Source organism: Psittacula echo (assembly GCF_963264785.1).
Source record: "Psittacula echo genome assembly, chromosome: 6".
Lineage (NCBI taxonomy): Eukaryota > Metazoa > Chordata > Aves > Psittaciformes > Psittacidae > Psittacula > Psittacula echo.
This window is the reverse complement of record NC_137743.1, coordinates 39,632,622-39,646,144: the sequence shown is the minus strand read 5'-3', so window position 1 is coordinate 39,646,144 and position 13,523 is coordinate 39,632,622. Positions and strand designations below refer to the sequence as shown.

At 39.1% G+C, this 13,523-nt stretch overlaps 1 protein-coding gene across 1 annotated transcript in view; it reads right to left on the bottom strand.

The window, feature by feature from the left end:
• Positions 1–1,855: 1,855 nt before the first annotated feature.
• Positions 1,856–13,523, bottom strand: part of KIF5C (kinesin family member 5C) — a gene marked incomplete at both ends in the record, with an annotated part of 79,043 nt that continues 67,375 nt past the window's right edge. The window contains 9 exons of the mRNA XM_080621840.1: positions 1,856–1,962; positions 2,957–3,173; positions 5,581–5,685; positions 6,464–6,535; positions 7,326–7,386; positions 7,996–8,097; positions 8,910–9,019; positions 10,327–10,403; positions 11,492–11,609. Of these exons, the coding sequence (XP_080477966.1) occupies positions 1,856–1,962; positions 2,957–3,173; positions 5,581–5,685; positions 6,464–6,535; positions 7,326–7,386; positions 7,996–8,097; positions 8,910–9,019; positions 10,327–10,403; positions 11,492–11,609 (969 nt within the window). The remainder of the gene's footprint in view (positions 1,963–2,956; positions 3,174–5,580; positions 5,686–6,463; positions 6,536–7,325; positions 7,387–7,995; positions 8,098–8,909; positions 9,020–10,326; positions 10,404–11,491; positions 11,610–13,523) is intronic.

Below are 13,523 nucleotides of genomic sequence, written 5' to 3'. Positions count from 1 at the left end.
CAAATTATTGCCTTACATATAATATGCAATAGCTAATGAAGCCGGGCATTAGACTGAATATTGAGCAATAAGGAAACTAGACCTATAAAAGCCATAGGGAAGCACTACTGTCAATTAAGAGGAAAACCCACACATACACACTTTTTAAATGGCTTTATTTCAACCTGCAGGAATTCCATTTAGTTTTCAGATTCTCTTTCCTAATCTTTTTCAGAAACCAGAAATCTGTAAGTTTACCCAGTTTCTTCCAAGATCTTCCATCTTATTTTTCTGCTACTCTGACTGCCCACGAACTTCTCTGCAAGATGTTCCAAGCATGGCCTAAATCTGCTCATCCTTGACTGCCCTCAAATCTAAACCTCAGCATCTAAAACATCTGAGAAATATTCTATGCCTTCTGATTACTTACTATTGACTTCTGAAGTCCTATCTTGTTATACACTCATCTAGTCTTAAGTGTATTTATTTGTTAAAATACCTTTTATTAATCTACACTTGTTCACTTGACATACGCCTATACTTAATGTGGGGCCTGTTTGAGTCTGACATGTAATTTCACAGTAGATGGTGTATTAAAAGCCCACCCAGTTTAGGCAGGTAGCAGGTTTTTTCCCCACAGAGCAGCTGTTACATGTTTGGAAATATTTTACATGCCTCTGTAAACCACTCTTTTCCCTTTGCTCTTTCACAGAAGTGGGAAGGCAGTGAAGCAGATAGGCAGAGGCTATGTCACTTGTGAGATGGAAAAGCCAATTTCAGTTCAGAACGAACTAATGCACAAAAACACTCAGCAAAGACTTGCCCTAATTCATCCACAGTGAAAATATGTTGCTTGCAGCTACAGGGCTCATGGAAAACACAATGAACAGAAACAATCTGCACAACACAATAACAGCTTGAGTGTGATGTGATGGATGGTTTGCATGCACGCATGACATGAAACATTCTCAAAAAAAAAAAAAAAAGAAAAAGGAAAAAACCACTCAGGAATGCTAAGTGCCTAAAGGAAACCACATACTATCAGAAGAGAATAGAATCAGAACAGAATTAATCTTCAAGGAGGAAAAACCCCCCAAACTTAGGACAATTTAGCAGTCCACTGGCTACTTTTCACAGCCACTCATTACCATCCAACTCTCAGTAGGTCTGTAACATAAGGTTATCATCTAAAATAACAGCAGATGTAAAACACCTCACAAGTAAGCAGCATTTAAAGAAGTAAATGGAATGGGGAGGGTACATGAAGCAGTGTCATGGGAATATGCTGCTTATCTTTCCAGGATGAGATTTTTGCTTAGGAGAAACCCTCAAGCCCTTGCAATTAAAGTAAAATATATTTTTTTTTCTGAAGAGAGCTGAATAAGAGTGTAAAGCAAAAGAAACAAAAGTTAAGCCTGCCAAATTGTAACACTTAAATTTGGAGAGCTCTATGAGGCTGCCACTCATGGTAGCTCTACCCCTGTCCCAGGCTGGAATATCACAACACAGAAACATATTAATGTTGCAGAAAGCAGAAAATTATATTGGCAAAAGGAACCTCTGGAACTCTATTTTTACTACATGAGTTTCATGCCTCTATGTGTGAATTTCAGTACAGATTACCAGAGCATTTTCTAAGAAACATTTTAAGTGATAAGTCATTAAAATAAAAACTGTCATCAGCAGCATGCAAAGCATTCTAACAAGGCACTCCTTACTAAGATTATTAATTTTCACAGTTAAACTACGAGCAAACAACTCCTACTACAACTAGGAAAAAACACTGTGGGTCTTCTAAAAGCAAGACTGAAATATAAGGAAACTAGGTGATTAGGGAAAGAACCGATGAGTAGATTACTGTGGTCTTACTTCTCATCTATTTGGTGTTGTGATAGTAGGTGGAGTTTGACATTCCTCCCCCGCGGATGGCATGGACAGCCGTTGGAGAAGATGCCGGGTAATGACCAGGGCGGATGGGCTTGGCTGCAGAGTAAAAAGTAGGAAACCAAACAAGACATTTAGCTGTCATACAAGGTTTTCTACCTCTCGTCTAGTACAAACCCCATTGTTTCCAAACAAGGAGCTGTGCTTGGCAGAGTAGTCTGTAATTTAACTCTGTGGAACACAGCATTCCCTTACCTTGGCCAATAAGAAATACGTCCATTGTCTGCTTGTGACAGGGCCATTTAGCCTTCCCATGCATGCCCCCGTCTCTGCAAAGATTATGGACTGTCTATACAGCAGGGGGAAGTCAGGACCCACCTGGTGGTCAGTGAGGTACCTTCTATGTTCAATTTGACTATTTATATCATTCCAGAAGATGCTGAGAAAAAGCTGTCAATGGGTTTCCAGCATACAGCAGGGAATACTGTTTGCTGCATAATTCTCTTTCAGGTTTTAAGACAGTAGTCTTAAACCATCCAAAACATTATCCTTCTACTTCAGCAATTCTAAAATATCACTTAAAAAACCGCCCCATCTTAAGTACCATTTGATTGTACGCACGCATTCAGACTGCACCACAAAGATGTATCGAGTATCTGAATTATACAGGAAGTTATTTGACTCTTCAAGAAATAAACTAAATCACAAGGAGGAGTAACCAGGGAAAAGAGAGGAAGGGACAAGGTCCCAAAAGGCAAGGAAAGAATGAAAGCAGAAGGAGAGTATGTGGGGGAGGGAGAAGAAACTGAGAGACTAATTTAAAGAGACAAGTTTTCAGGTCACTAGAAGGGCACATAAGACCCATTATGCCATTTATTTACTGAGTTAAATAGCAGAGGCGCTTTAAACCTTAGGTGGGGCAGATTCTATTAAAAAGTGAAGTCTTTGAAGATTCCTGTGCAACAGAGGAGAAGCAGACCCTGTGGTGTGCCCTGGACTGCTGCTTTCAAAGCTCTTTCTATTTAAACATGAGCAAACAGACCAACCATGAAGTATGTGAGCAACCACTAACTCTTTAGCTCGATGTCCTTACCAATTTGAGCAGAGTGTGCTCTCCGTGCCATGTTTTTGGCTCTCACAGCTTCCTTAATGCGATCTACCTCCTGCTGGTACCGCTTGCGGTCTCGCATGGCATTCTCCTTGGCCTCCTTCAGTGCGCTCTCCAGGGCCTTAACTCTCTCTGCCGTAGCTCTAAGTCGTTTTTCCAGCTTAGGAAGCTCACAACGAAGATCTGCATTATCACGTACCAACTGCAAGGAGAGAAGTTTCAAAACTATCCTATGGGAAAGGTTGCCTTACAAGGAGAGACAGAAAACACACAGATTCCTCTTCACACCTTGTACGCTGCGAATGAAACAGGTTTCTTCCAGAAACAACTGTAAAGAGCTTATGTCAAAGCAAGATTTATTTTTAATCATGCAGCTCATTTGTCTAGCTGAGGTACGATATTAAATTTTCCAGAAAGATAAAAGAACAAATGAGTTTATTCCATTCAACAGAAGTTCACAGATCTGATCTCAGAAGGTGAGGGCTCCAGGGTAAACTCTGCTACTGGAGGGCTCTCTACTAACACACCTGCTTTTCTAGACTTTAAGAGCAACTGCAGCAGAAAGTCTGTGTTTCTTTAGAATGGAAATGTTCAGCATTTCACAAATACTTGACCACCTCATTATTTCAAAACAGCAGCTCTTACATAGGTCTCACAGACAACACTGAGTATCATGAAAAATTCATCGCGTCCGATGGTTATGGCATTCTTACCTACTTGTTCCCTATTCAAGTATATGAGAAAATTGGAAGCTTTGATGCCTCAAACATTGCTAAGAAATGACTTTAAGGTCTAGAGCTATAAATGTGATTATATGCAACTTTGAATTAATGGACTTCCTCAATTAAATATGAACCTGAGCAATGTCTATCAATTATCAGAGTAAGGTCTCACTTTACATGCAACAACAGCCAAGAGAGAGAATTGATTTTTTTTTTTTTTATAAATAAACCCCCGATGCAAACAGTTAGAAAATCTAATACATTTTCTATTGAACAGATTATACCACTACCAGAAGTCAACAGAAAACTGGAGTGATTCTCACTTGTCTGGAGTGAAGGGAAGAATGTGGTTTAACTACCACACTAATAATACGGTAAAGCAACAGCACGTACTAACACTCACACATTGTTTGACAAATCAAAATGTTTTACACCTGCTAGTCCGGGCTTCGTGCCAGAAGGACAACACGAGCTAAGCTAAAAAATAAATAATAAATTGTCACAATGTGTTTTTTCTGCAAGTGTTGAACCCTTGTTCTACAGAATAGTTCTAATACGAAATAACAGCAAGATGATATCACATTCAGGTCAAGTCCAATGTCACTTTTCCCTCTACATTTATTACAAGATGTGGACTCCTAGTTGGTTTTGAGTAAATATACGCTAACGAGAACTATAAAAATCCGTATCTGAAAACCCAGCAGATGTGTGAACTGAGTGCAAAAAAGGCAGAACAGTAAAAGGAAAAACACTCCTAAGATGTCCCAATTTCCATATTTAGAAACTAGGTCTTTAAACCATCTGTTCCCTGGGAATTTCAAAATACTGAACCTTAGTGGACACTTGTCACAATCCTGCACTGCTTGCTTTTTTAGCACTTCCACAGGAATAAATAAAGCAAATCATGGAGAGCACTGTGTGTCACTAATAGCAGTTTGAGAAAACTGCTCTGGAGAATGTTCTGTCACTATTAAAAAAGGAAATCAAAATAATCTTTTCTATTTTGCGCTCTGCACCCAAACAGTGGGGGACGCAGTTCAAAAACACTAACACCTAAGAGGAAGGTGGAAGCATATTGGATGAAATAATCCAGTTTTATCTAAGAAGGTGCTACCGAGATATACATATATATACATACACACACATATACACACCATTAATATATACACACTGCTGGTAAGCAGAGGGAAGGCTCTTTCCTTGGTGTATACCCAAAACACTTGCCTACTACACATTCCCTCCAACCCACATTTGCACGGTGGGTATTTAGGTTGAAGGGCTCTCCATTGCCCTCATCTCTCTGAACAGCTGTATTCAAAGGAAATGCGAACAACATGTGAAAAAGGGAGGAGACAGAAATAGACTTGCCCAGAAACCACCAACCTCAGCATTCTGGGGAGGCACTAGCCCTTAAGCTGCACAGAAAACCTCCTTTTCTTTGCTCTCATACATTGCTGGTTGACTCCCCTCAAGTCACCTCCAAGAGTGCCTCTAAGCAGCTTTAGACCAGAAGTCAAAACTGTGGATACACAATTCATCTAGAAACCAGCACACAAGGTAATAACAAGCACATTATTCTGTTGTTTATGCATTACACCAATACAGTGACAATTACTCTTGCCAAAACTGCTGGAGTCTATTTTCACAGAAAAAAAAAAAAAAGTATTTATTTAACACATTCATAAGGAGTAGAAGTAGTGGGAAGAGCACTCTCACGCCAACTTCTAATGCCAAGAATTTCAGTCGAGAACTGTAGGCACCATTTCCTCAAACAGTACATGTACCGTCAAAAACTATCCCTTTAAACAGAAAAAAAGTATATTTTTGGGGGGAGAGAAGGATGGTGGGAGGGAAGTAGAGAGGGAAGGAAGGATGCAGAGCCCCTACCTGTTTGTGAACCTTTGTAAGCTGTTCCAGGTTGTTCTCAAGAAAGGAAATTTTCTGCTTCTGCGCAGCACTTCCACCTCCGTCATCACTATCGAGTTCAACACTCTGCACAGGAAGAAACCAAGAGGAAACTCAAGTCTTTTGTGACTTTAAGCTTCCCGAAGGCAGAAAAGCCCTCCAGAGCCCCAAATTGAAGAGAATTTATTTTACCTGCTCATTTGATATTTAAAAGCCACATTCCCCACTACACAAAAAATACACTCTTCTTACTGAACAATTACTGGGGGATCCTGAATAGGAAAATCATAGAGTTTAGTGGAGAAACCCCACTTTCCCTCTTTTTTATCCCTCTCCTAGGATACGTTTTTATGTAATATGGGTTTTCAACCTTTAAAAAAAAAGGTATAAAAACTCTTCCCCAAAACTACTCTAAAGGACTGAAAAGCATTGTGAAGCCTTTGTCTATTTATGCAGCTTCAGACTTCTTCAAAAGTTAAAAATACATTAATTTCTACTAAATAATAATTTTGCCAGGAAAAGGCTGACTAATCACAAGCCTACAGAAAGAAAGCGCCATAGCATTCAGGGTAGCGTTAGTGCAAGTTACATTGAATAATTTCTGGTACCCACTAATATCAGCTTTGAGAACTTTTTAACTGAGCTGAATTGGATTGGTTCATTTCGCTTAACCACCAGGACTTGTCCTTAACAAATTAGGACCAAATAAAAGCTAATAAACATCACAACAATTTTAATTTTATTACTATTACTGAAAAAGACAATATCCTTTTTTGTAAAAACATGCACTAAAAGCTTCCAGCACATCACAAGAATACTACAAAAAAGATAAGACTTTGGTTTAAAAGAGTATATATAGTCTTACTTTTTTAACGCGTGTGGTAAGATCTTGGACAAACAGTTTGCGAAGGTTATGAAGAGTCTGAAGTTCTCTTGCCTGGAACCAAAATAACAGTAACCAAAAAAAAAAAAGGCATAAACCTTTTTAAGATGTAGTTATAGTAGCCAGTAGATAGGCTGGTGTAAAAATTCTCCTCAGATTTGAGTCAACAAGTGGTAAAAGAGCTCTGGATTCTTTATCTAGAAAATGCATTAGCCTGCTCTGAATGCTTACTCACAGGCACTTAGGATGTTTAAGTGCGCTTAAGACGTTTAAGTGCTTTTTAAGTTTATGGCAAAACCCCAGGCTTTCCAAGTTTCTTTTTTAACATGCACCAGCTTCTCAGGCTCAGCGGTATAATCACCTTACTCCAGTTTGGGGGTGTGACACAAGTGTAAACCCTGCCCCTTCTCCCAGCAGGAGGGAAGCACTAATCCATGTGCAGGGAAGGAAACTATGGATAGGCAGTTCACACACCCCAACCCTGTACTGCACCAAAGCCATACTGAAGAGAACTGTCTTTCCAAAGTTGGTAAGAGTCACCTTAACTTTTCCATTTTATGCTTATCCATTCACAGACTGGAATTTAAATAAATTTAAATAAATTAACATCCCCAACTCTTTCAGCTCTCTCAGCCTTCCCTCACAAGACAGGTGCTCCATCCCTCTGATCATTTTTGTGGCCCTCCTCTGGACCCTCTCCAACATGTCTGTATCTTTCCTGTACTGAGGACTCCAGGTAGGGTCTCACCAGATCACAGTAGAGGGACAGAATCACCTCCCCTTAACACACCAGTGATGAAGACTTACAGGGCAAAAAGCTCAATAAAGCGTAATTAAGACATACCACTGTTTCCTCCAGCCCCTTAAGATCTTCTCTTGCTTGTTCCCTTTTATCATTAAGCAGTCTAGAAAGATCACAACATTGAATACAAATAAAAAATGCTGAAGTTGTATAAACAGAAAAGAATCAATCAACACTCAGTTTGAGTAGAACATCTGCAGATGTAAGCAAACTGTACATCCATTTGCATCTGTCATTACGCTTTTGACTGTCCCAAATATGCAGCTTTCTCACACAGAATGGCTGAGCCACCATCTCCATTTTTTGTGTCCATGCATGAAATTTTTCTCTCTTATTTCCAGAAAAGGCTTTTACTCTAGCATCCAATTTATTACTTAAAAAAAAATAATCCCAAAAACTCACTTCACAACTTCTTTCTTACCTGTTTTTGCTGTGCATTAAGGAATGAGGGATTGCCATGATATTTCATAAAATAAGATCTCTTTTAAAAAAATTTTTTTGGCAAGTATCGAACCCACTATTGAAAAGCCTATGATATAAAAATATGGAGTAGTTGGTAACCATTTATTAGCACTGCATGTTGGCTTTGTTACTGAAATCATCATTTCAGTGTAAATATTGCAACACAAATGCCTCTTTCCAGCACATCTCCCGTAGACACATTAAGAGATACAATATTCAAGGACACTAGATGAGAAAACTGTTGACTTACATGAGCTTTTCCAGTTTCATTTCCCTTTCCTGGTCCTCAGTTTTTAATTTATCATAATCAGCACTCAGTTTCTCTTGTTCCAATTGAAGCTTCTGATTCATACTAGAACACAAAAGAAAAAGTCAGTACAGCTCAGTCCTGAACCTCATAAACAAGCATGGTAAATCTACATTTAAAAATATGGGTTTAGACAGAGGAAGGAAAAAAAATGGAAAGAAATTAGGCATAAAGAATCTGAAGAACAATATTTAAAAATACTGGAGAATTAAATTCAGTGGCGTGCTTCCTTTATCATAAAGGACATAAACTGTTCTTGCCATTTTTCTGTCCTGCTTCCTCATGTTTCTCATTTTCTTATTATTAGTCTTTGGCCACATAATAAGTATGATGAAAGAAGGAACACTACACATTAAGATTGCCTAGATTTTATGAACACTGACAAAAAAAAGAGTACAGGAGCAAAGAACACAATTTTTCAAGTGCTGGAGTATCTGAATAACACAGTTACATTACTGTGTCAGGAAGAAATATTTAGAGTGTGAAAATGATATATATTTGGGTCACCCAGACTCTCAAAGCCTGTGGCAGGACTCGTTCTTATAAGATGCCCTCAAAACCTTTATATTTTAAAACCTGTTCTCTTCAAAGCTTCTCTTACCTACATTATTCTGGTTCTCTCTCCATAATTTTATGGACTTGTTAAAGCCCTATAATAAAAAACCAGGCACTGCAGTTATTAAAATAATGCAAAATAATTAGAGTTGTCAGTTGAATGAATGAAAGCACTACTTTCTGTAAGACACTGAAATATATAAACATCAGTTAAAACTAATAAAAAAACCAACTCCAAAACATCCCTACAGTATCACAGAACAGGACAGGAAAAGAAAAAGCAATAGATCAAGTGAACGTACTCTCTGATTTCATCAATTATTTTCTGCTTCTCTTCAATTTCATCTCTCAGCCTGGACAGCTGCTTCTGGTGGGCTTCCCTGTGACTCTCCATCTGCTGCTCCAGTGCCTTCTGCAGAGTACAAAACCCAGAGACATACATGAAACAGAAATCAAGCATCACAGCTAAGCTTCCATGTCAGCTGAATCAACCTATCTTTCTGGATTTGAGTGAGGCTTATCAAATGAGATTAATTCAGGAATCTGCCTGATACATCTTAAAACTGTACATCTCCCCATCCAAGCACTTAATTCAGACAGTTTTTAGCAACAGATGTACACCAATTTCTACTCATTTTCTTGAAAAACTACCCTGTGCATGCCAGGGTCTTATATCAAGTGCCAAGAATGACAGTTTTTACCACTCCTCTATTTCATGTGTTTATTCAGCAAGTAAATATGTGTACAGCTATACCTGTGATAGAAGTAAAACTCATTCCCCTCTCACTCTGATAATTGTTTATCCACAGCCCTATTATTCAAATTCTATGAATAAATATATCTCAAATAGTAAGAAAAACTCAATGCATCTCTTTAGATTGCTAATAAAAGGTTTGCATTTTTTCTTCCAACTGTAAGGAATAACTGTACAACTCTTACTAACTTTAACTTTTTATAATTGAGGTGAAAGTTCTACAGGCAGCTGACAAGCTTCTATCACTACCCTTGTAAAATTGTATTTTTCTTTCAATTTGGAACTCCATTAGAAACACAACTCACACATTACTGATTAACATTTCATTGCATTCCAAAGGAAGAAGAAAATACCAGAAAACAGATTTATATTTCATTATTATTTCTAGGAGATAGAATTCTTGCCAAATTATTTAAGGAAGTGGCCTCTTTTTTTTTAGTACCTGAATTATATCAAGCCCAGTATCCTGATTTGCTGCTTATCAAACTGACTTTCAGCAGACTTCCATTGGCAAAAAATTAAGAGTAACAATCCTATATAACAGAACTGTTCTCAACTATGTATGCAATATACTGGGTATTACAATTTGGTTCTTCGTTCGTGTGCTCTAAGGAGCTCAGGCATCTCCAGCAAACACAGTCCACTGAACCTCTCTACCCCTTAGAATGGGCTCAGCTTAAAAACTGAAGCACTCACCTCCCAAGATATCCAGACTATGACTTACTTTTTTCCATCATCTGGTCAACAACCTCAACACTAGCAAGTTCTCTGATTTCACATTATGAAGGTCACTCAGTTATGTAAGGTCAAGTTTTCTAACTGAGGCTGTCAGTTCTGACAGAAGCTGGAAGTGTTTTCTAAAGGCACGCAACGGGCAACAGGAAGACAAAATTACACCCTAATTATCAGCTTAATGAAGGATCTCACTGAGAAATGCCCTCTAAAATTGCAGCATGACATACTACCTTCATCTCCTCTGCATCCTGAAGCCGGGTCAGATGCTCTTTCTCCTTATCCTTGAAACTGACTTCATGCATCTTTTCTGTTTAAAGTCGAGAACAGTTGAGAATTAACTACACAGTTCCAGGACATGCTATGTTGAGCCATTTAAAAAAAAAACCCACAAAGTAAAGAGTTCCTCTTTTGGCAGGAGGTCAGGGCAGACAGCTCTGGAGGGTGACAGTCATGGTTTGCAGTACCCAAGCTATGACCATACTGCCCAAATCCCCTTCTCCTTTACTAACAAGACACATTTTTTTCAATCCACCCAAAACCTTTCCAACCTACTCTTGTTTCCTTGTAAGCTTACTTATTGCAATCCCCCTTGCCCTTTTCACTTTCTGCTGGGAAATGGTGCCTCTAGAACCAGGTCATTTCTTATGAGTGCAATAGGAAGATCAGGACATGGAATAAAAAAATCTATTCTAAAAATGTAGGAGGTGTTAAAAAGAAAGTCTTATCACCACCTGCTGCTCCTGGAGTCAGAGAAGATCCCTTGTGCAGAAATCCAGGGTAACGTTAAGGCTACAAGGTCACATTGTAATTTTACATAAACCAGGACCTTAGCAATGCCACAAGAACTTCTTTTTATACACATTTTCCACATTAAATCAGAAGGGGAAAAAACAGTAGTTCTTAAAAAGAAGTCAGCTGGATCCTACATAGGAGCTAGGAAAAGAGCTTGCTTTTGAACAGGGACGGGCATTTGCCAGAGGGTCAACTGAAATTAGATGGATAACCAAGAATTTTAGAGAACAGAGACTTAGCAAGAATGATTGGTGCTGTCTGACTAAAGTATTTAGTTGTGGTTTGGGTTTTTTGGTTTTGTTTTTAAATTTCTCACATCATTAAAGGTGAAGCTCTTGTTACTGGGTTTTTGATTCTTTTGAGAAATTAAGTTTTCTGTATTTTCTGAATGGACTAGGCTGAAAGGGATAATTCTGCTTTTATCTGGAATTTACTACAAGGAAATGCAATATGTTAGATATTCTGAATCGCAATTTTGTCTTTATCACAAAATACTAAATAGGCAATAAAATGTTGTAGAACTACTGCACATATGATACCTTAGACAATACTGAATTTTCTAAAATATAAAAGAAATGATAACCACAAGACCAAATGTTGTACCTTGAGCGCGCAACTTGGCAAGCTCTTCATTGAGAGAGTCCTGTGACTCTTCCAGCTGCCTTCTCTTCTGCTCCATATTTTGCATGTAGTCTGTAAGGGACTTGATCTTTGCTTCATGCTTTAAAGACAAAGGGAATAGCAATGAGATGCAAATACCACAGTTTGTTACCGAGGAATTAAGGTACTGTCCTACGTAACAGCGGAAAAAGAGAAAGCTCTCCATATCCAGAGCTGATGACTAGGAGAAAACACAGCAAAAGATCTCAGAAAGAGCTAACAGAACCAAAACACACTGCTTTTTTAAAGGTCACACTCAGTAGCCCAAGACATATACCGAATAGCACAGGCACTAATTCCAAAACATCATGGGAAACATCATGGGAAGCCCATGACTTGGTGTTAAACAAACAGCAGCAGTTCACTAAAACCAGCTGAACACTAGGCTTTTGAAGTGGCTTCTGGATGCTTCGACCTGCAGAAGCTCAGATTGACTTGCCCCAGCCATCATGATGATTTGTTTCTTCCTAACATCCTTCTGAACTAGAAGGGCTCATGTTTAAATAGCAAACAGTGGAGAACATAGTGAAAACTCCAAAAACTGAATTAGAATTTCCTAATTTGGGGCTAAACTTAAGTTATCTGTGAATTATTACATCCTATTAATAAGGCCACTTAAGCAGATGTTGTTCACTTTGGCACAGAGGAGTTGAGACCGCTGGTTTGGTGCTACTGTGAAGATCTGACTTAGAGAGGAGCAATCCTTAGCAGGAACTAAAAGAGTTCATTCAGAGCCTCCTGGCATCAAAGTCTCAAGGAAAGGAAAGGTGCATGCCTGATTTGCATGCTTTGGGCAAGAGGTCCTCCAATAGATTCCTAAATCTGAAAAGAAATTTGTCCAACTCCCAGCTTGGCTCCAAATGTTCTGTCCCCGAAATAGAGACTGTTGGTATGGCACACAGTGGTGATGCACCATTTTATGGACCCGCTGAACACTGTATTTGTGTAATCCTGTGATATGGCATTGCCATTGGCAGTAACAAGCCACCAGCTTTGGACTGAGTCTGCAAGGCCTCAGGACTGAGGCTTGCCAAGCTTGATCTCTCTAAGCTCTTCCTGAGCTGTCTCGCAGCTCTTATTTCCTTTCTTTTCCTTTCTTTTAAACCTTTTCCTTCCTTGATGGCTTTATAGATAATGTACATTTGTCCATTAAAAAGATTTTGAGCATAACACCACCTGGCTTCTTCTCAGTTTTAAACACAGACAGGCCTCAATATGCACTTAGATGCAGAACCTCCAAAATGCCAAGACAAGGTGATCACCTGCTTAAGAGTTTTCTGCGTGGTTCCCTCACCACGTGAGCATGCAGTACTTCAATAATCATCTCTCAAATCCTAAACCTCCAGTCTCCTGTCTGTAAATTGGTACTAAGGACAACAGTTAGGTCATGCCTGTGAGAAGCTCTGAAGTTCTCTGTGATTCGAGTGACTATAGTGTAACGACACAAACACCAACCCTACAGAGGCACCTGGGCTGCCTTCCATTCATTCCTTCACCAGGACAGTTTAAGTCAGCACCAGGGCTGAAAGAGGCTGTCCCACTGCCTGCTGCTGAGACCTTTATTCCCAGCTCTGTGTTCCTGCTGCTTTCCTGCCAACAGAAGCATGTAAACAGCTGATTTGCAAGTCAAGCCTTAATCTGTGTTACTAATGCAAGTTCCCAAGGAAAGTGAGCAGCACATTTTGGCAGGATGACTTCTTTCAGTGGCCATGCCAGCCCAGAGTCTCCTTTAAGACAAGATGAAAAGCATATTTTTTACTTAACATTTTTGGACAGCCAACACCCTCAGAGCTCTAGCCTCCCTTTACACTAAGAAGCATGCTTCCAGCTACAGCTTTATTAGGTAGAACTTAATAAAGATATTCTGCTGCAGGACAAGATACTATCCTTGCTCCAGTTTATTCAGACTAACTGGTAGTAAATGAAATACAGCAAACTGTATTGTGTTCTCCCCTTCACATGTCCACTTCAAAGC